At 48.6% G+C, this 23,706-nt stretch overlaps 1 protein-coding gene across 1 annotated transcript in view; it reads left to right on the forward strand.

The window, feature by feature from the left end:
• Positions 1 to 3,179: 3,179 nt before the first annotated feature.
• PDYN (prodynorphin) overlaps positions 3,180 to 23,706 on the forward strand; it is a 263,719-nt gene continuing 243,192 nt past the window's right edge. Inside the window, exon 1 of the mRNA XM_069201614.1 lies at positions 3,180 to 3,366. Within this exon, the coding sequence (XP_069057715.1) occupies positions 3,180 to 3,366 (187 nt within the window). The remainder of the gene's footprint in view (positions 3,367 to 23,706) is intronic.

Raw genomic sequence — 23,706 nt, forward strand, 5'->3', positions numbered from 1 at the left:
GCGTGGAGGAAGAGAGTGTGGGCGCAGGGCTGGTCTTCATTCAGTGTAGTTAGTCTCAGATGTGGCAGAAGAACTGTGCCAAGTGCTTGCTTCATGCATGTGTGGTGAGTTGGCTGCTTCTTCATTGTTCTATGTCCTGGATGCTAGGCGGGGGGCTATAAGGAGGCCATGGTGAAACCCCAAAGTCTAGTTGGGGACCCCAGGATCTGATATCAAATTTAGATCGATGCCGGTTCCACACAGTTGACCTCCTCCGCTGTCGGCCCTGAATTCGATGATCCCTCTGCCGCCGGCACCCACCAGTGGTGCGAGCCCCATCCTCATTCCGTATAATCTGGAACCGGAACAACGTTGTACGACGCCGATTCTGACATCGATGTCACTAACAAGGCCCAGATCAGTGCCTGAGGCCTATTTTTGAACAGCCAGGCACAGGTGAGGAATGGGAGGTGTCTGAGGACCCTTTAGAATATGGACTGGAGCAGGACTGGTATGAGGATCTAGGGGAAGCCAGTCGACTGGATCCTTCTCCAGATACTGGCATCCTCTCACCTCCTTCTGTGGCTACAGAGGAGGAAGCTTCATATGCCATGGTGGTGCATAGAGCAGCCAAGGTATTGGACCTAGAGTTGCCTACGGTGCCGGTCAGGATTAACATCCTGACAGAGGTGCTTCAACCAGGAGTTTCCACATCGAAACCGATGTTACCCATCAATGAAGCCCTCACTGATGTCCTGCTGAGGATGTGGTCCAAACCCAGGACAGGTGCTCCTGTAAATAGGACAGTCGGCTGCTGCCATTGGCCAGCTCCTAATGACCCTAGTTTCCTCACCCAACACCCCACCCCGGGGGCTATGGGGCCTTCCCTTCCTCTTGCTCAGATAGGAAATCCAAGAGGCTGGTTCAGCTTTGTAAGAAGATGTGTTCTTCCTCCAGCCTGGCATTGAGGTACATAAACACGCCAGGCCTACTGGGCTGCGTTTCCCATAATTTATGGGATATGGTGGCACAGGAGGACATACGGGACACCCTCACTCAAGCCGTCCAAAATGGGACAGATGCAGCCAAATTTACGATTTAGTGTGGTTTAGACACGACCAACTCACTGGGCAGGGTGATTTCATCGACAGTGGCCCTTCAACGACATGCCTGGCTTTGTACTTCTGGCTTTTTGGGGGATGTCCAGACAAACTTTATGGACATGCCCTTTGGTGGCTCACGCCTTTTTGGAGAAGAAGCAGACTCAGCACATGAGCGGTTCAAGGACTCTCGGGCTCTGGACAGGTTCTTGGGCCTCTCGACCCCAGCTCATCAGCAGTCAACCTTTCGCCCCTTGCGAGGCTTCCGAAGGGGTGGGGTACCACGCCACCCTAAAATCAGCCACCATCCTACATCATTTCAGCCTCTTGTGCGAGGACAAGGTCGTGGGACCTTTAGACCCAGAGTGTCTAGCCAGAGGTTGGCAACCACCCAGCTCCCCTCATCAGCAGCACTCAAGTCCTCCTAGTGTGATTCTGCAAGACCACACGCGTCCAGTTGGAGGGAGGAGTCAATTTCATCTCCCTCACTGGCGGACCATAATATAGGACAAATGGGACTTGCAGATCATACAGAAGGACTATTCCCTCTCCTTTCAGTCTTTCCCTCCCTATATGCCTCAATTAAAAGAACGGCTGATGTAGGATCACTTATTTGTGCTCATGAGGAAGTTATGGCTCTCTTGGCCAAGGGAGCTATAGAAAGGGTCCTAATGTCAGTAGTAGGCAGTGGTTGTTATTCCTGCTACTTTCTAATTCCCAAAAAGTACAAGGGTCTTTACCCCATCCTGTATTTACAGACATCAATCTCTTCCTCAAAAAGGAGAAATTCAAGATGCTCACTCTTGCTCAGGTCTTGTCTGCCCTAGACCCAGGAGACTGGATGGTAGCGTTGGACTTGCAGGATGTGTATTTTCACATCCCCATCCTGCCCGCCCACAGGCATTACTTGCGGTTCAAGGTGGGCCACAAGCACTTTCAGTTTACCGTGCTCCCCTTCGGTCTCACCTGTGCCCCTTGGGTGTTCACCAAGGTGATGGCGGTGGTAGCAGCTCATCTGTGCAGGTTGGGGGTTTCAGTCTTCCCCTACCTAGACAACTGGCTTTTGAAGGCTTCTACGCTCCAGGCTCTCGTCACCCACCTTCAGACTCTGGCGGGCCTCCTGCATTCACTGGGGTTCACTATAAACGAGCCAAAGTCAGACCTGACTCCCTCTCAGAAGCTCCCTTTCATCTGAGCCGTTCTCGACACAGTGCTGTTTCGGGCTTATCCTCCCGAACAGCGAGTCCAGGATATTCAGGTTATAATACTGATGTTTCGACCTCTGTCCTGGATTTCAGTGAGACAGACTCTGAGGCTGTTGGGACTCATGGCCTCCTGCATCCTGAGGGCCCTGCAGTGGGACATGAAGTTCCAGTGGACGCAGCATCAGGGGAATCTTACCGACAGTGTTCAGATCTTGAAGGGAACTGCAAAAAGACCTGCAGTGGTGGTCAGTGAACTGCGATTGGGCCAGAGGCAGACTCCTCTCCCTTCCCCAGCCAGATCTCACAGTAGTCATCTGGGAGAGGTAGAGATCAGAAGTCTCTGGTCTCTGACGGAATCCGGGCTCCATATCAACTTACTGGGGCTCCCGGCGAGCCGACTGGCATTGAAAGCATTTCTTCCTGTTGTAAAAGGGAAGATAGTGCAGGTGTTCATGGACAAAACCACTGCAATGTGGTTCTGCAACAAGCAGGGCGGTGTGGGGTCGTGGACCCTTTGTCAAGAGGCTCTGCATCTCTGGGCATGGCTGAAATAGCAGGGCATAACCCTGGCAGGTTGCCTGAACGTCAGGGCGGTTTAACTCTGCCGTCTGTGCCTAGCGGATTACGAACGGTATCTCCACCCGGAGGTGGCACAAGGACTTTTTCAGTAGTGGGGAGAGATTTGGTTAGATCTGTTCACCTCCGAAGAGAATGCGCAATTTCAACAGTATTGAGCTTTGGAGTTTCCAAGGCAGCAATCGCTCTGCAATGCTTTTCATCGCAAGTGGAAATCAGGCCTCCTGTACGCTTTTCCGCCCATACCACTTCTGCCCAGAGTTCCCAAGAAGATCAAGAACGACCGGGCCCAAGTAATCTCAGTGGCTCCGGATTGGGCATGGAGAGCCTGGTATACCGAGCTTCAGAAATTGAGCATCGATCCACTGATCAGGCTGCCCCTTCTGGAGGGTCTTCTGTCACAACAGCTGGGGAGGGTTCTCCACCTGAACCTGTCAACTCTGCGCCTTCATGCATGGAGACTGAGCGGCAGCAGTTGATGGCTTTTCACCTGCCTCCTGAAGTCTGTAAAGTTATTTTGGCAGCCAGGCGTCCCTCCACTAAAACGGTATATGTGTGCCATTGGAAACGGTTTGTATATTGTTGTACAGAACGGTCTATCGATCCTCTTTCTGCTCCTCTTTCTGATATCCTTCTCTGTATACTATCCCTTTCCCAGCAGGGTTCTGCCTTGGGTACTCTCAAGGGCTATCTTTCTGCCTTATCGGCATTCCTACAGCTGCCTGATCAGCCTTCACTCTTCAAATTTCCAATTGTACATAGATTCCTTAAAGGGCTTGTAGATATGTTTTCCCGCATGCCCTTTGATATGCTCCAATGGGACTTAAATCTGGTCCTCCAATTTCTTATGTGTGTTCCATTTGAGCCCTTACACACCTGTCCCCTCCGGCTGCTCACCATATAGACAGCCTTCTTAGTGGCAATAACATCTGCCAGGAGGGTGAGTTAGATACAGGCTCTTTCATCCAAGCCACTGTATCCCACCATATTTTCAGACAAGTGGTTCTCAGAACTCTTGCCTCTTTCCTCCCCAAGGTCAGAACATCACCCTGCCCACCTTCTTTGCTCCACCGCATCCCTCTAAAGAAGGGGAGCGACTCCACGGCTGGACCCAAAAAAAGCATTGTTGTTCTACCTTGACCGCACAAAAGAGTCCCGGATGGATGACCAACTCTTTGTGGGGTACGTGGAAGCAAAGAAGGGTCAGGCAGTGCAGAAACAAAGCATTTTGTGCTGGGTTGTTCTCTGCATTAAGATCTGCTACGCATTGGCCAGGAAGCTGCCTCCTGAGGGCTCATTCTACCAGGGGCAAAACTGCTACCACTGTGCTAGCTCAGAGCGTACCAGTCCTGGATATCTGTCAGGCAGCAACGTGGGAATCCTTGCACACGTTTGCAAAACATTACTGCCTGGACAATCAAGTATGGAGGGACGGATACTTTGGCTGTTTGGTCCTACAGGATTTTTTTGTGTAAAGGAGATTTATCCGCAGCCCACCACCAGGAGGTTAAGGCTTGGGTATCTATTCAAAGATAAGGAATCTGCAGCTAGAAGTCTCTATCAGATTAACAAGTTACTTACCTGTGGTAGTGCATTATCTCATAGAGACTCTATCTAGCTGCAGACTCCTTACACCCACCCATGCCTCCCTGCTCTGCGGATATGTCTAGTAGGGTTATGATGTATCCCTTTTAGGACCCTAGTTTTGCACAAACTGTTGGTTCTATCCATGACTGTGCGCTTCTGGAGTGGAAGTCCGTGGGTAGAAGAACTGACGTACGTGCGCCGGGTTAGTGCCTTTATAGATGACCATGATGTCACAGACGGCTCCAACGGCGCTGGCGACGCCATGCAGTGTCGAACGACGCACACAGATCTAAATGACGCAACCTGATGGCACGTGCAGTGTATTTCTCAGCAAAAAATCTCAGATTCAAAGCTGACACCAGGGAATTCAAAGGTAAGGGATCAAAGGTAAGTAATCTGCAGCTAGATCGAGCCTCTACCTGATAAAGCATGACCAAAGGTAAGTAACATGTTCGTTTGCAATAGAACCTTCTTGTGTGAGACTCCCAGATTGCAATGGAACCTTCCTGTGTGAAACACAGTGTTTGCAGCGGAAACTTCCTGTGTGAGGCCCAGCGTTTGCAGTGGAATCTGCCTGTTTGAAACCCACTGTTTTCAATGGAACCTTCTTGTGGTAGCATCCCTGCTTGCAATGAAACCTTCCTGTGTGAAACACAGTGATTGCAGCGGAAACTTCCTCTGTGAGGCCCAGTGTTTGCAGTGGAATCTGCCTGTGTGAGAGCCAGTGTTTGCAGTGGAATCTGCCTGTGTGAGACTCCCTGCTTGCAATGGACCCTTCCTCTGTGAGGCCCAGTGTTTGCAGTGGGATCTGCCTGTGTGAAAGACAATGTTTGCAGTGGAATCTGCCTGTGTGAGGTCCACTGTTTGCAATGGAACCTTCTTGTGTGAGACTCCCTGCTTGCAATGGACCCTTCCTGTGTGAAACACAGCATTTGCAGTGGAACCTTCCTGAGGGAGCCCCAGTGTTTGTAGTGGAATCAGCCTGTGTGAGACTCACTGTCTGCAATGGAACCTTCTTGAGTGATACTCCCTGCTTGCAATGGAACCTTCCTGTGTGAAACACAGCGTTTGCAGCAGAACCTTCCTGGCTTGATCTTTAATGGCTGCATCAGTCACGGATAGTGCACACATTGCACTGAATTCAGAAATAGGAGTGTTGTAAATGAAGATACCACTCTTGTAGGCAGGAAGTCAGGTAGCCAGTCACATTGGTTAGGGTGTAGATTTATTAAGATAAAGGGGGTCATTATGACCCTGGCGGAAGGTGGAGAAGCGGCGGTAAGACCGCCAACAGGCTGGCGGTCTTTTTTTTTTTATTATGACCATGGCGGTTACCGCCATGGTCATCCGCCGGTTCTCCGTTCCGCCCGCCGGACGGAAGACCTGGGTCTCCAGCCCAGCGGCCATCACTATACCGCCAGCGGTATTTGGACCCGGCTGACCGCCATGGATTTCATGCGGTTTGAAACCGTCATGAAATCCATGGCGGTAAGCACTATCAGTGCCAGGGAATTCCTTCCCTGGCACTGATAGGGGTCTCCCCCACCCCGACTCCCTCCCCTACACCCCCCACCAACCCTGCCACCCCCTAAAGGTGGCAGGGCCCCCCTCCCCACCCCGACCCCCAACATCACTCACTCAAACACGACACGCACGCAGGCACCACCAACACACATACACACACCGACATACATGCCACCATCCACACACACAGTCAGACATCACACCCACATTCAAACATACACGCACACATCCATACAGACATACCCACAGACATACACGCACTCATTCCCATACTCACGACACCCCCGCAAGCATACAGGCACTCAGACATCCCAACTACATACACACACCCCCATGCATGCACACAACACCCCTCCACCCCCCTCCCCTCACGGACGATCGACTTACCTGGTCCGACGATCCTCCGGGAGGGGACGGGAGGCATGGGGGCAGCTCCACCGACACCACACCGTCAACAGAACACCGCCACGCGAATCACAGGACGTGATTTGGTGGGCGGTGTTCTGTTGACGTGGCGGTGGAGGTGGAGCAACCTCCACTTCCCCGCCATCAGCCAGTATGGCTGTTGGCGGCTCTCTGTCCAAAAAAGGACGGAGAGCTGCCAACAGTCATAATACGCCGAGCGGCAAACCGCCACCACTGGCGGTCTATTGCACGGCGGTCCCTCAGCAGTCTTGACAAAAGACCGCCGAGGTCAAAATGACACCCATAGTCTCTTAGGTTACAAGTTACAAGTAATTAGATAAATGGGTAAATGCCCCACCAGGAGCAGCATCCTACTGCTCAGCCCACTCTCATCAACTGACACTCTTTCCACTCAAGCACTCATCAACATTCCAATACAGCACACACCCTGGTTGAGCAGCATGTAACTACGAAACCATGGAGAGGATGCATCACAACAACTTCAGGTTACAACAAGGATCTAGAATGATGTGCATGTAGAGAAGTGATGACTTAGAGGTAGAGGACTAATGTTGTTGTGTTGCATGTGGCACATTGATAATGGGTTGTCATTTCTTGCTGTAGTAGTTAGATAGAAAACTATAGGGACCTGCAGAAGATGCGTATAGCCTGCAGTTTATTTATCACTATGCAAGGTGAAGCCATTTGTGATGCTATTGCCATATTATAGTACGCATTTGCGATTGATGTTCTCCCACTTTAGCTCACTGCAGAAAAGATACAGGCAAGGAGAATGGGTGTAAGGGAAGTGGAAAGAGGACAGCAAAGAGAGGAAAAAAGAAACGGAAGAAAGGTGCAAGTGAGGAGATGCAGGAGAACAGCACATTGCCGAGGGCCACCTATGGCCTTAAAGCACTGCTTTTTTAAAAAGCAAGAGCTGGTCTTCTTTTTTGACAGTGTGTTTCTTGATGGGGAGGTTGGTGTCCAGGGTGACTTAGGTGAAATTGGAGGTTTGAAGCTGCCAGGCTTCGTGCCATTGAGCCAGGTTAGCAATGTTTCTTGTTTATTGTTCTTGCCAAATAATAGGAATTCCATCTTGATGATTGTAGGAGGCTGGACTGGTTTGTAGTGAGTACCAAGGGGTACTTGCACCTTGCACCAGGCCCAGTTATCCCTTATTAGTGTATAGGGTGTCTAGCAGCTTAGGCTGATAGATAATGGTAGCTTAGCAAAGCAGCTCAGGCTGAACTAGGAGACGTGTGAAGCTACTACAGTACCACTTAGTGTCATATGCACAATATCATAAGAAAACACAATACACAGTTATACTAAAAATAAAGGTACTTTATTTTTATGACAATATGCCAAAGTATCTTAGAGTGTACCCTCAGTGAGAGGATAGGAAATATACACAAGATATATATACACAATAGCAAAAATATGCAGTATAGTCTTAGAAAACAGTGCAAACAATGTATAGTTACAATAGGATGCAATGGGGAAACATAGGGATAGGGGCAACACAAACCATATACTCCAGAAGTGGAATGCGAACCACGAATGGACCCCAAACCTATGTGACCTTGTAGAGGGTCGCTGGGACTATTAGAAAATAGTGAGAGTTAGAAAAATAACCCTCCCCAAGACCCTGAAAAGTGAGTGCAAAGTGCACCAAAGTTCCCCTAAGGACAAAATAGTCGTGTTAGAGGGAGAATGCAAGGAAAACACAAATCAGCAATGCAACAACGATGGATTCCTGTCTGAAGGTACCTGTGGAACAAGGGGACCAAGTCCAAAAGTCACAAGCAGCTCGGAGATGGGCAGATGCCCAAGAAATGCCAGCGGTTGGTGCAAAGAAGCTCTTACTAGGCTGAAGAACTGTGAATACTGCAGGAACGACAAGGGCTAGAGACTTCCCCTTTGGAGGATGGATCCCCCACGCCTTGGAGAGTCGTGCAGAAGTGTTTTCCCGCCTGATGGACGCCAACAAGCCTTGCTACACGCAAATCATGCGTTTGGCGTTTTTGGACGCTGCTGGGGCCCAGGAGGGACCAGGAGGTCGCAAATTGGACCTGCAGAGAGAGGGGACGTCGAGCAAGACAAAGAGCCCTCACTGAAGCAGGTAGCACCCGGAGAAGTGCCAGAAACAGGCACTACGAGGATGCGTGAAACGGTGCTCGCCGAAGTTGCACAAAGGAGTCCCACGTCGCCGGAGACCAACTTAGAAAGTCGTGCAATGCAGGTTAGAGTGCCGTGGACCCAGGCTTGGCTGTGCACGAAGGATTTCCGCCGGAAGTGCACAGGGGCCGGAGAAGCTTGCAAAGTCGCGGTTCCCAGCAATGCAGCCCAGCGAGGTGAGGCAAGGACTTACCTCCACCAAACTTGGGCTGAAGAGTCACTGGACTGTGGGGGTCACTTGGACGGTGTCGCTGGATTCGAGGGACCTCGCTCGTCGTGCTGAGAGGAGACCCAAGGGACCGGAAATGCAGCTTTTTGGTGCCTGCGGTTGCAGGGGGAAGATTCCGTCGACCCACGGGAGATTTCTTCGGAGCTTCTGGTGCAGAGAGGAGGCAGACTACCCCCACAGCATGCACAAGCAGGAAAACAGTCGAGAAGGCGGCAGGATCAGCGTTACAGAGTTGCAGTAGTCGTCTTTGCTACTATGTTGCAGGTTTGCAGGCTTCCAGCGCGGTCAGCGGTCGATTCCTTATCAGAAGGTGAAGAGGGAGATGCAGAGGAACTCGGCTGAGCTCATGCATTCGTTATCTAAAGTTTCCCCAGAGACAGAGACCCTAAATAGCCAGAAAAGAGGGTTTGGCTACCTAGGAGAGAGGAAAGGCTACTAACACCTGAAGGAGCCTATCAGCAGGAGTCTCTGACGTCACCTGGTGGCACTGGCCACTCAGAGCAGTCCAGTGTGCCAGCAGCACCTCTGTTTCCAAGATGGCAGAGGTCTGGAGCACACTGGAGGAGCTCTGGACACCTCCCAGGGGAGGTGCAGGTCAGGGGAGTGGTCACTCCCCTTTCCTTTGTCCAGTTTCACGCCAGAGCAGGGGCTAAGGGGTCCCTGAACCGGTGTAGACTGGCTTATGCAGAATTGGGCACCTCTGTGCCCAACAAAGCATTTCCAGAGGCTGGGGGAGGCTACTCCTCCCCTGCCTTCACACCATTTTCCAAAGGGAGAGGGTGTTACACCCTCTCTCAGAGGAAGTTCTTTGTTCTGCCATCCTGGGCCAGGCCTGGCTGGACCCCAGGAGGGCAGATGCCTGTCTGAGGGGTTGGCAGCAGCAGCAGCTGCAGAGAAACCCCAGGAAGGGCAGTTTGGCAGTACCAGGGTCTGTGCTACAGACCATTGGGATCATGGAATTGTACCAACAATGCCAGGATGGCATAGAGGGGGCAATTCCATGATCATAGACATGTTACATGGCCATATTCGGAGTTACCATGGTGAAGCTACATATAGGTAGTGACCTATATGTAGTGCACGCGTGTAATGGTGTCCCCGCACTCACAAAGTTCAGTGAATTGGCTCTGAACAATGTGGGGGCACCTTGGCTAGTGCCAGGGTGCCCTCACACTAAGTAACTTTGCACCTAACCTTTACCAGGTAAAGGTTAGACATATAGGTGACTTATAAGTTACTTAAGTGCAGTGTAAAATGGCTGTGAAATAACGTGGACGTTATTTCACTCAGGCTGCAGTGGCAGGCCTGTGTAAGAATTGTCAGAGCTCCCTATGGGTGGCAAAAGAAATGCTGCAGCCCATAGGGATCTCCTGGAACCCCAATACCCTGGGTACCTCAGTACCATATACTAGGGAATTATAAGGGTGTTCCAGTAAGCCAATGTAAATTGGTAAAAATGGTCACTAGCCTGTTAGTGACAATTTGAAAGTAATGAGAGAGCATCACCACTGAGGTTCTGGTTAGCAGAGCCTCAGTGAGACAGTTAGGCACCACACAGGGAACATACACATGCACACCTATGAGCACTGGGGCCCTGTGTGACAGGGTCCCAGTGACACATACATATAGGCCACAAACCTATGAGCACTGGGGTCCTGACCAGCAGGATCCCAGTGACACATAACAACCATACTGAAAACATGGTGTTTTCACTATGAGCACTGAGGCCTGGCTATCAGGATCCCAGTGAGACAGTGAAAACAGTGACAAACACCCTGACATACACTCACAAACAGGCCAAAAGTGGGGGTAACAAGGCTAGAAAGAGGCTACCTTCTCACACAACCCCCCCCCAAACGAAGGACAATAAGGCTAACCTTGGCCAGTTGAGACTTTATTGTCTAAGTGGTGATAAGTAGAGAGTAGCTCTGCAATAGACTGGTTACTCCCTTTATCCTCCACTATATGGTTACTTCCCTGTGGGGATGTAAACCACCCTGTTTGAAGTTTTTTAGCTAAGCAACAATGTGAAGATGTATTTTCAGAGTTTCTATCAGTAAGTTTTAGGTTAGAGCAGTGGGAATTGTCCACTGAACCTATTTGTAGTGATGGAAATGCCAGACAGGGATGCTGTCTCAGAAAAGCCATAGCTGGGCAAAAACTTTGTCCATCTGGCTGGAAGAGAGAACAGGGATGCTGTTTCTCTTGAGTTGGAGCAGGGCAGGGATGCTGTCCTATGAGCTCCACACTAGGGCAGGGATGCTGTCCTAAGTGTTGTGAGGTAGTGCAGGGTTTCTGCACTAAAGTTTCTCTGGGAGGGTTGGAGGGATGCTCCATGTTAACTAAAATGGTGCTGTTTTTCTCACCAATGTTAGTTATCCCACAGAGAGGTACTTCCACCTCAGGGAGTCCAGCTTTGCCAGCTGATGATTCCCTTGGAACAGGTGCCACCCCAGGAGAGGTTTCTCCCACCACAGGAATAGTATCCTGAATGGTAGGGTGGTTAGGGGATACTGTGATACCCTTTATACCTGTTGATGGAGAGGGATCCTGAGTTTTCAGGCCTTCTCTCCTTTGCTTTTTCATTTCACTTGAAATGAGAGGGAACAATTCCTCAGGGATGCCCAGCATGGCTGCATGGGCATAAAACTCTACATCAGCCCAACCTGAGGCCTCTAGGTCATTACCTAAGAGACAGTCTACAGGTAAGCTAGGTGATACCACCACCTGCTTAGGGCCAGTAACTCCACCCCAACTAAACTGAATTATAGCTAAGGGAAGAAACTTAGTGGAGTTATGGACATCAATAATCTTATACTGTTGTCCAATGATGTGTTGTTCAGGAGGCACTAGGTTTTCAGTCACCAAAGTGAAACTGGCACCTGTGTCCCTGTAGGCCAAGGCCTCAACACCATTTATTGAAACTGTCTGCCTGTACTTATCCATTGTAAGGGGACAAGCAGCCAGTGTGGCAAGGCCAATGCCACTAGGTGTGACAGAAACTGTCTTGGGACTGATTACATCAGTTTCCACTATGGACCCATAAGTGAACCCAACTACACCCTTTGCTTGACTGTTGCCAGCAGTCCCACCACTAGTACCACTACTGCTAGGGGCACTAGAGCTTGATGTATTAGTGGTGGTAGGCTCAGGGGGTTTACCTGGACAGGACTTATCCCCTGGCCTATGGCCTCTGTTTTTACACACAAAGCACCAAGGCTTTTTAATGTGTGCAGGTTGGGAAGAAGAGGAAGAATTTGTTTTATCCCCACCCTCTGAAGAGTGTTTAAGATTTGAAGTGGGATCTTTGGTTTTACCCTTATCCCCATGCTTATCTTGAGATTTTTCACCATCTTTCTTCTTATTGCCATCTTTGTCACCCCCTGTATGAACTTTTCTGTTCACCCTTGTTCTGACCCATTTGTCTGCCTTCTTTCCCAATTCTTGGGGAGAGGTCAGATCAGAGTCTACCAGGTACTGGTGCAACAAATCAGACACACAATTATTAAGTATATGCTCTCTCAGGATTGTGTTATACAGGCTTTCATAATCAGTAACTTTACTGCCATGTAACCACCCCTCCAAGGCCTTCACTGAATGGTCAATGAAATCAACCCAGTCTTGTGAAGACTCCTTTTTGGTATCTCTGAACTTTATCCTGTACTGTTCAGTGGTTAAGCCATAACCATCCAGGAGTGCATTCTTAAGAACTTGGAAATTGTTAGCATCATTTTCTTTTACAGTAAGGAGCCTATCCCTACCTTTTCCAGTAAATGATAGCCATAGGATAGCAGCCCACTGCTTTTGAGGGACATCCTGTACAGCACAGGCCCTCTCAAGTGCAGCAAACCACTTGTTAATGTCATCCCCCTCCTTGTAAGGGGGAACTATCTTATGCAGATTCCTGGAATCATGCTCTTTTGCAGGATGACTATGGGGAATACTGCTGCTGCCACCATGGGTTTCTAAACCCAACTTCTGTCTTTCCCTCTCTACTTCTAAAGACTGTCTATCCAAATCCAGCTGTTGCTTCTTGAGCTTCAGTCTGGTTTGCTCCACTCTCAATCTATTGAGCTCCCTTTCTAACAATCTGTCATCAGGGTGGGTGGGAGGGACATTTCTAGATACAGAGGTATGATGGGAATGAACAGAAGGAGACCTGTCCCTTACCAAGGGCACCCTAACAGCTTGGCTACCAGCATAATGTGAGAGCACATCATCAGTATGATGTGATTCAACCTCTGTACCAACTATGCTAGACTGTCTAGTAATGGGCAGGCTGAGAAGTTTCTTTCCTGAACCTTTTCCTGGGGGAGTCCCTGGATCAGATTGAGAACCATTAGCTACTTTTTCTACAGATTGGGCACTTATGGCCTTATCCTGTACTCTAAGCATATTAATTAACAGTTCTAAGGAAGGATTCTTCCCTACACTCAAACCTCTCTCTATGCAGAGACTCCTTGCTCCTTTCCAGCTAAGGTGATCATATGCAAGTTTGGACAGTTCAACTTTTTGGCCTGTGCCAGACATTTTTTAGAGAGAGTTAAAGTGATAGACAAAGAGAAAAAAGTTTTCAGAACTTTTTGGAAAGACAGAAAAAACTTTTTAAACTTTTAAGAACTTTTTGAAAGTTTAGAAGTACTTTTCAGCACTTAGAAAAGAGTGAAAAGAGGAAATGCAAAACTTTTTGGCTATGTGTATATACACTGACCTTGTTTTGTATATTTTTCTCTTATGAAAAGTACAATGACAAGAGTGGTAAGTAGTCTCAAAGCACTTATCCCACCACTGCACAACCAATGTAGGAGGCTGGACTGGTTTGTAGTGAGTACCAAGGGGTACTTGCACCTTGCACCAGGCCCAGTTATCCCTTATTAGTGTATAGGGTGTCTAGCAGCTTAGGCTGATAGATAATGGTAGCTTAGCAAAGCAGCTCAGGCTGAACTAGGAGACGTGTGAAGCTACTACAGTACCACTTAGTGTCATATGCACAATATCATAAGGAAACACAATACACAGTTATACTAAAAATAAAGGTACTTTATTTTTATGACAATATGCCAAAGTATCTTAGAGTGTACCCTCAGTGAGAGGATAGGAAATATACACAAGATATATATACACAATAGCAAAAATATGCAGTATAGTCTTAGAAAACAGTGCAAACAATGTATAGTTACAATAGGATGCAATGGGGAAACATAGGGATAGGGGCAACACAAACCATATACTCCAGAAGTGGAATGCGAACCACGAATGGACCCCAAACCTATGTGACCTTGTAGAGGGTCGCTGGGACTATTAGAAAATAGTGAGAGTTAGAAAAATAACCCTCCCCAAGACCCTGAAAAGTGAGTGCAAAGTGCACCAAAGTTCCCCTAAGGACAAAATAGTCGTGTTAGAGGGAGAATGCAAGGAAAACACAAATCAGCAATGCAACAACGATGGATTCCTGTCTGAAGGTACCTGTGGAACAAGGGGACCAAGTCCAAAAGTCACAAGCAGCTCGGAGATGGGCAGATGCCCAAGAAATGCCAGCGGTTGGTGCAAAGAAGCTCTTACTAGGCTGAAGAACTGTGAATACTGCAGGAACGACAAGGGCTAGAGACTTCCCCTTTGGAGGATGGATCCCCCACGCCTTGGAGAGTCGTGCAGAAGTGTTTTCCCGCCTGATGGACGCCAACAAGCCTTGCTACACGCAAATCGTGCGTTTGGCGTTTTTGGACGCTGCTGGGGCCCAGGAGGGACCAGGAGGTCGCAAATTGGACCTGCAGAGAGAGGGGACGTCGAGCAAGACAAAGAGCCCTCACTGAAGCAGGTAGCACCCGGAGAAGTGCCAGAAACAGGCACTACGAGGATGCGTGAAACGGTGCTCGCCGAAGTTGCACAAAGGAGTCCCACGTCGCCGGAGACCAACTTAGAAAGTCGTGCAATGCAGGTTAGAGTGCCGTGGACCCAGGCTTGGCTGTGCACGAAGGATTTCCGCCGGAAGTGCACAGGGGCCGGAGAAGCTTGCAAAGTCGCGGTTCCCAGCAATGCAGCCCAGCGAGGTGAGGCAAGGACTTACCTCCACCAAACTTGGGCTGAAGAGTCACTGGACTGTGGGGGTCACTTGGACGGTGTCGCTGGATTCGAGGGACCTCGCTCGTCGTGCTGAGAGGAGACCCAAGGGACCGGAAATGCAGCTTTTTGGTGCCTGCGGTTGCAGGGGGAAGATTCCGTCGACCCACGGGAGATTTCTTCGGAGCTTCTGGTGCAGAGAGGAGGCAGACTACCCCCACAGCATGCACAAGCAGGAAAACAGTCGAGAAGGCGGCAGGATCAGCGTTACAGAGTTGCAGTAGTCGTCTTTGCTACTATGTTGCAGGTTTGCAGGCTTCCAGCGCGGTCAGCGGTCGATTCCTTATCAGAAGGTGAAGAGGGAGATGCAGAGGAACTCGGCTGAGCTCATGCATTCGTTATCTAAAGTTTCCCCAGAGACAGAGACCCTAAATAGCCAGAAAAGAGGGTTTGGCTACCTAGGAGAGAGGAAAGGCTACTAACACCTGAAGGAGCCTATCAGCAGGAGTCTCTGACGTCACCTGGTGGCACTGGCCACTCAGAGCAGTCCAGTGTGCCAGCAGCACCTCTGTTTCCAAGATGGCAGAGGTCTGGAGCACACTGGAGGAGCTCTGGACACCTCCCAGGGGAGGTGCAGGTCAGGGGAGTGGTCACTCCCCTTTCCTTTGTCCAGTTTCGCGCCAGAGCAGGGGCTAAGGGGTCCCTGAACCGGTGTAGACTGGCTTATGCAGAATTGGGCACCTCTGTGCCCAACAAAGCATTTCCAGAGGCTGGGGGAGGCTACTCCTCCCCTGCCTTCACACCATTTTCCAAAGGGAGAGGGTGTTACACCCTCTCTCAGAGGAAGTTCTTTGTTCTGCCATCCTGGGCCAGGCCTGGCTGGACCCCAGGAGGGCAGATGCCTGTCTGAGGGGTTGGCAGCAGCAGCAGCTGCAGAGAAACCCCAGGAAGGGCAGTTTGGCAGTACCAGGGTCTGTGCTACAGACCACTGGGATCATGGAATTGTACCAACAATGCCAGGATGGCATAGAGGGGGCAATTCCATGATCATAGACATGTTACATGGCCATATTCGGAGTTACCATGGTGAAGCTACATATAGGTAGTGACCTATATGTAGTGCACGCGTGTAATGGTGTCCCCGCACTCACAAAGTTCAGTGAATTGGCTCTGAACAATGTGGGGGCACCTTGGCTAGTGCCAGGGTGCCCTCACACTAAGTAACTTTGCACCTAACCTTTACCAGGTAAAGGTTAGACATATAGGTGACTTATAAGTTACTTAAGTGCAGTGTAAAATGGCTGTGAAATAACGTGGACGTTATTTCACTCAGGCTGCAGTGGCAGGCCTGTGTAAGAATTGTCAGAGCTCCCTATGGGTGGCAAAAGAAATGCTGCAGCCCATAGGGATCTCCTGGAACCCCAATACCCTGGGTACCTCAGTACCATATACTAGGGAATTATAAGGGTGTTCCAGTAAGCCAATGTAAATTGGTAAAAATGGTCACTAGCCTGTTAGTGACAATTTGAAAGTAATGAGAGAGCATCACCACTGAGGTTCTGGTTAGCAGAGCCTCAGTGAGACAGTTAGGCACCACACAGGGAACATACACATGCACACCTATGAGCACTGGGGCCCTGTGTGACAGGGTCCCAGTGACACATACATATAGGCCACAAACCTATGAGCACTGGGGTCCTGACCAGCAGGATCCCAGTGACACATAACAACCATACTGAAAACATGGTGTTTTCACTATGAGCACTGAGGCCTGGCTATCAGGATCCCAGTGAGACAGTGAAAACAGTGACAAACACCCTGACATACACTCACAAACAGGCCAAAAGTGGGGGTAACAAGGCTAGAAAGAGGCTACCTTCTCACAATGATGTGCAGGAAGTGTTAGATTCATTGGATGCCTGAAATTGAGAATACTTTCAAGTAGAGCTGTGTATCATCAGCATATTGGTATATATTGATACTATTATCTGTGAGTGGAGCACCAAGCGGCTGCAACTAGTGGTTGAAGATGACAGGGGAGTATGGAATTCTGAGCGACTCCCCGGGTGTTAGGGATCTCTTAGAATCTGGACGTCCCAAATTTAACATACTGGTGTTGGTTAGAAAGGTAGGAGGAGAACCATTGAAGGATGTTAATAGTGAATCTGACTTAAGGCTCCAGGGTACATATCAGGGTGTGGTGATCAACTGTGTTGAATACACTTTAGAGGTCCAGTAGTATCAGGAGCCAGGGGTTTTCGTCATCAGGGGTCAGGAGGACATTGTCTATGATGTGAAAAAGGTAGCGGTCTCCGTGCTGGAGAATGATCTGAGATCAGAATGGTAGTTGTGGGTTGTACTACTGAATATAGACACCAACAATATTGTGGTACAAAAAAAATCGAGGACAGACTATTGTGGGGCAAAATATTGATTTAAGTGCATATAGGAAAGTATACATTTACTATTCATAACTCTACATCTATGTACCTTGAAGATATATGTACCAAGTAGGTACATATATGTGGAGTTAGGTATAGAAAATTTAGCCTTATTTATTGATATTGTTCCTGATATTTTGTACTCGATATTCTGTCCCACCTACAGTATAATATGGGTTAGATTCAGGGTGCACACCGTAGTCGTGCAGGAGACGATTATCATCATCAGGATGAACTGTGACTGCAAAGGAATGCTTTGTCCTTGTGTTCATCATTCAGTGCATTAGGACTTACATTAGGTCCTACTCGTCTGAGAAACATTTTAACATCTGGGGCAAGAACCCTAAGTTGTTGATCTAGTCTAATACAACTTCACAAAGGGAAACAAACCAGTTGTTTCATGCGGAGATGCTGATGGATGTTCTTGAAGGTTTTCCAGGCCAAATGACACAGTCTTATTGCCACAAGTAACCCCTATACACCTGATTTGGGAGGGACATGGTAAAGAGACAAAGGGCTTGACATGACCAAAAATGCTGTAGCATTCTCCACCTGCTTGACTTTTTGTGACCTGCTCTGTGTTCTCCTGTGATATCTTTACTACTAGAATACGGAATGTGCACCAAGAAGTTGTAGACTTGAACAGTGGTGGCTGAAGTCGGGGCAAAGTGGCGGGGCGGGGGCACAAAACAAAAAAGACACACAAGAAAAAAGTACCTGGCACATCACCGCAAGTTCACTGCGCTTCTGAGTCCCTCGCTGAAGGCACTGGCTCCCAGCCTGCCCTGTGGCCAATCCTAACGCTGCTCTCATGCTGCTGGCAGGATTGGCCTGAGCGCACTCAATTTGCACTCCGAGGCAGGCTAGGAGCTGGTGCCTGCTCTCTCCAACCCAGCAACACAGTGCTGGGTTGGAGAAAGCTCAGTGCGCATGTGTGATTGGCCATCCTGAGACGGCCAGCCAAACACACATGCGTACTGAGAGGAGTGTACCTACCACTCCCCCTGGTGGATGTCATCCCCATTCCCCCACCGAAAAATAAACTGATAATAAACATAGTTTATTATCGTTTTATTTTTAAAGTTTGCAGCTGCTGCTGCTGGCGGGGGTGACGCTCCTCCGCCATAGCTGAGGAGCCACTGCTGATTAAAGAATAGTTGGAGAGAGCATCAAAAGTGAATTATGCTGTTCCCTCCTGCTCCCTATGTGCATATCTTTATGTTTTTAAATAAACAGCATAAATCTAAGCTCAGGAGAATGTGCATCATTCCTCAGTGGTGACAAGGACAGGATCAAGGCAGCTCAGCAACTGTGGACTGTTACAAGGCATCTCTGCGACTGAAGGGACGATCATCTTTCCAAGTGAGAAGAGGGGATTGTAATCCTACACATTCCTGATGTCTGCCCTTTACAAGAGAAACACCACTGAACCGTGAATGAGAAATGGTAAAGAAAATGATCTCTTATTTGGAGGTAGTGGAGACTGATGTATACCATCCATCTGTATTCTGTTACCCAGCAGCCCCCGCCGCATATGTCAAAGAGGGGGGTGGGGTGCATGCATCAGACGACGGGGGAACGGGGGAAACATTTAAAAAAAGAATAAGGAAAATACTTACCTTTTGCAGTCCATCACGTCTCCTGCTTCCTTGCTCCTCTGCTCCTGATGGTGTCCCAGCAGCCCCTGGGACACCAGCACAGGCTTCCCAGCAAATCTGGCGCTGCTTACATACTATACATAGCGTGTAAGCAGTGTCAGGATTGTTCTGAGAGCCAGTCACTGCCGCTCAGACGCAAGCCTGAGGTTTGTGCAGTTTCTCCAGCCCGGCTGTGTATACAGCCCGGCTGGAGAAAAACAAGTGCGCATGTGTGCTTGGCCGGCCTGAAACGTCTGGCCAAACACACATGCGCATTTAGTGCACTCTCCCCTCCTCCCCCTCCCACTTTCCCGTGGCCCAGCCCCGCCCCACCTTGCACCTGCTGGCTCATCCAGGGGGTGACGCCCCTCCGCCACCGCTGTTACCTCTCTGAGAGCCAGACCTCATTCAGGTTTCTCAAGCATCGCAATGTCCTACTGTCATAGCATGAAGTCATTGAAGAATTTCTGTGTAACATTGTAGCAAGAAGACATATCTAGCATTGCCAGGTGACAAACAATTACTTTTCTTCTAAGTGGACAAAAGGAGGTGGAGCAATAGAGAAGTGGCCCTAAGACTGCGTGAATGAAAGGCGTCATGAAGTCACGCCATTTGCCAGTGGAAAGACTACAATGTGTTCGGTTTTACAGAGCTTAATTCATAATGTGCACAAAATAACTTGTGCTCATCTGCCTGAGCCACTGCGACAGTGACATGTCGAAACATCATACTATGCAACGGGCAGCAGCAGAGCAAACTATTACAATCCAAACTTTTTCAAACAATTGTTATTTCATGGTCAAGGTTAACCATCAGTTTTTAAGGCGAAATTGCAGAAGTCAGCATTTACGTTAAAGCAACTCTCTGTACCAACACTCCGCACTGTGGTTAGATATCAAACACCGTGTACAAGCAGGAGATTTTCAAGTTCAAGTTTACAGTACATTTATTGGGACACTTGACCATAAAACATCCTGAAAACATCCTAAAACCACACAAACATACAGCTAAAACCAACTTAATCCAATCCATTTTGAAAACGCTGCCTAACAATTCCTACTGCAACATCCATAAAACACATTTCAGAAAATAACACCATGGTATCAAACCTAGAGTATATTTGATATTTAAAAATAAAGGTCTTAAGAACTTAACGCAGACAGCCTTATAAAAAACACAATCCATGAGAACTTGGCAACTTGAGCATTTCACGTTTGAGGGGCACAAAAAAACACATTTTCGTCCCATACTGCCTTATACTACTTGGCACTCGAAAAATTGGGTTACACCCAATTCTTATTTTAATTTTTTTTCATTATGTAACCTTGGGTCTGGTAACTCTGCCCAGTAGGAAAAAACAGCTTCTGGACAAAGAGCCTCGTGTGATGCTTATAGAGCAGGAGTCTTCAAACTGAGGGGGGGGGGGGACCTCAAGTGATCCCAGGGGGGCACCAGGCTCTGGCCAAAAGAAGGATTATGCAGATAATAGTGCTTTGTTTTAAGCAGAATTTTTTTGATTGCAATTCTTAAAAGGCAACAGAACTTAGCAATGTTTAAATAAGTCTAGACATTTTTAAACATTGGCTACTTATTAGAATAGTTATGAAAATTTTTGAGGGGGGCCGATGATTTATTATTTCCCACTGGGGGCGTGGCATGAACAAGCTTTAAAAACCGCTGTTATAGAGGTTTCTACCTCAAGTAGGCCATATCCAATATACAACCTACATTCTGGGTTGATTTCCTCAAAGTCTGCTTGCTTGGGAAAGGAGTCCATATTTCTATAGCGCCCCAAATGAAGTGCACATTGTTAAGGTCTCTTATTGTAAGCCAAACATACCTGGCCTACTTTTTTCACTGGCAAGAATTTCTTCCCAGCATAAAATGGAAACCTTTGCAGCTTCTTCGTTCAGAGATAACTTGTTGAGAAACCTCAAAATGCGGGAGTTGGTGAGCAGCTGCCAAGATTCCGATTTCAGTCCCTTCTTGTACCTAGTATCATAGTTCCCGGTGGAAGGGTGAGTAACCTCTTGAGGACTGCACCCGCCACTTGTTTCCAATTACAAGAGGGATCAAATGCAAGAATCTCTGGCCCATACAAGGTCAGTGTCCATTTTCCGTTAATAGGCTTCCATGAGAGGGGTAAGTGACAAGTCCCCATACCACTGGTTGAGCTGAACCAGGCATCCTGCTTGTAACATGGATCTGAACCTGACGCTCCACCGCTGACCATTCTGCTGTAGGTTCCTATAAAAAGTCAGCCCCAAATATTTATAGGAGTCTTCCACTTCCATGGGTAATGAATTCAAAACCAATTTAAACATATTTACTTTCTTCCCATAAACCACTACTTTTGCTTTTTCTAAATTGATTTTCAAGGAGTTATGTTTACTGTAGGCATTGAGGGGACTCCAATTTCTTTTGAAGACCAAGGCGGGGATAGTTTAATAATATAACATCTGATTATACCAGAAATGGGATATGCACATCCATAACTTTCGATGAGAAGGACTTTGATAATTTTAAAACTGCTGCTAAATCTGCCAAAAACAGACTGAAGAGTGATGGTGCCAGGACACACCCCCGATAGTCCATTCCGAATTGGGATCTTTTTTGATAATATCCCAGACTTATCAAATTCCACCTGCTCCCAATTATCAGTATGTATTGCCTGAGTCATACTAAGTAAGTCAGTTGGTATCATCCAGGAGCGAAGCGTTTGCCCAAGTAGACTCCTATCTACTGTGTCAAACTCTCTGTGGCAATCATTAAAGCAACTGCACAGCCTATGATTAATTGTCAGGGATTCCCTGATGATGGCCCGAAGGGCAAATCAGTGATCTACAGTGGAGTGGCCCTCTTGGAATCCTCCCTGCTCAATTGGGATCAGCTTATTTTCATGTGCCCATTCACCCAGATGTGACAATAGATTTTTTAAACACATTCTCATAAATATCCTGGAGGCTAATCAATCTTTAACCCCTCCCATGCCCCGGACGAGCTGGTCTCGTCCAAGCACATGGTTGCCGTGGGCCTGGGACGAGACCAGCTCGTCCTGCACCGGGCCCACGGGGGAAGCACTAACCCTCCCCGTGGGCCCCCCACCCACACCCCTCCATCAGGGATGAAAGGGAAATTGCTTCCACTTTCACCCCGACACCCCCCCCCCCCACCCCCCAGTGACGTCTGATGACGTCAACGTGCAAATCACGCGCTGACCTCATCAGAGGTCACCTCGGATCAACCTGGAAGCTTGCTTCCAGCGCGATCCCGGAAGAGAAATGCTTTTGCACTTCTCTTCTGACCGGGAGGTGGGGCGGGTGAGACAAGAAAGGAAAGACCTTTCCTTTTCTTTGTCTCACAGCATTTCTGCTGCCCGATCACGATGCGATCGGGCAGCAGAAATGCCCACTAGACACCAGGGATTTTTTTTTTTTTAGATTTCAATAACGGGAGTGGCCCCTTGGGCAAGGGCTGCTCCCCAGGGGGGGCAAATGATTTTTAGGCCATTTCTGCCCCCACCTGGGGGCAGATCGGCCGAATATTAGGCAGAAAACCACTAGACACAAGGGATAATTTTTTTGGTTTATTTTTATCTTTTTAATTTTGGGAAACGACCCCTTAGGCAAGGGTCGCTCCCAAGGGGCCAAATTATTAGGCCATTTCTGCCCCCCCCGGGCAGAAACAACTAGACACCAGGGATTATTTCTTTTATTCATACTTGCGCATAAGGGAAGTGGCCCCTTGGGCAAGAGCCGCTCCCCAGGGGGGCAAATGATTTTTAGGCCATTTCTGCCCCGCCTGGGGGCAGAAAACCACTGGACACCAGGGATATTTTTTTTTGTTTGTTTTTTTATGTGTGGGGAGCGACCCCTTAGGCAAGGGTTGCTCCCGGGGGGCCATATTATTTTAGGCCATTTCTGCCCCCCCACCTCCCAGGGGCAGATCGGCCTAATATATTTAGGCCGATCTGCCCCTGGGAGGTGGGGGAGGAGGGGGGCAGAAACCTCCAGACACCAGGGATATATATATATATATATATTTTTTAAATTTACTTTATGTTTTTATGTATGGGGAGCGACCCCTTAGACAAGGGTCGCTCACCTGGGGGGCAAATTGTATTTAGGCCATTTCTCATCGGCCTATTTCTGTTAGGCCAATCTGCCCCCAAAGGGGGCAGAAACTTCTAGACACCATGGATTGGTGTGTGTGTTTTGTTTGGGGGGGCAGCCCCTTGGGCAAGGGTCGCTCCCCATGGGGGCACATTACTGTTGGCCATAACTGCCCCCCTTGGGGGCAGATTGGCCTATTTGTGGAATGCCCATCTGCCCCAAGGGGGGGCAGAAAGCCCACCAGAGATCAGGGGATTTTTTTGTTTTTCAAAATAAGATGTTGGGGGTATAGACATAACCCCACCCCAAATAATTGGGGCCAAAGTTGTTCTGCCCACCAGTGGGCAGATTGGGCAATTACCCCCGATTCACACCCCAGGGAGACAGAAAGTCATCTAGATGCCAGGGAATAAAAAAATAAATAAAAGAAAATAGTGGGGTGGTGGCTACCAACCAGTATGGGCCTGGTTATGCCCCCACCCGAACTGAAGGGGCTAACAGCCTTTCAGCTCTCTCCCGCGCACTAAAACATCTTATCCCATGGCAAGCAAGAGGACATTTGATTGTTTTTGGTTTTTGTTTTACATTTGGGCCATGAGAGCTTGGTAACTCTCAAAATCGTCCCACTTGGAATGGTGAGGGCTGCACTTTTTTTTTACTTTGGGACACTGCC

This window comes from Pleurodeles waltl, chromosome 7 (assembly GCF_031143425.1).
Source record: "Pleurodeles waltl isolate 20211129_DDA chromosome 7, aPleWal1.hap1.20221129, whole genome shotgun sequence".
Classification (NCBI taxonomy): domain Eukaryota; kingdom Metazoa; phylum Chordata; class Amphibia; order Caudata; family Salamandridae; genus Pleurodeles; species Pleurodeles waltl.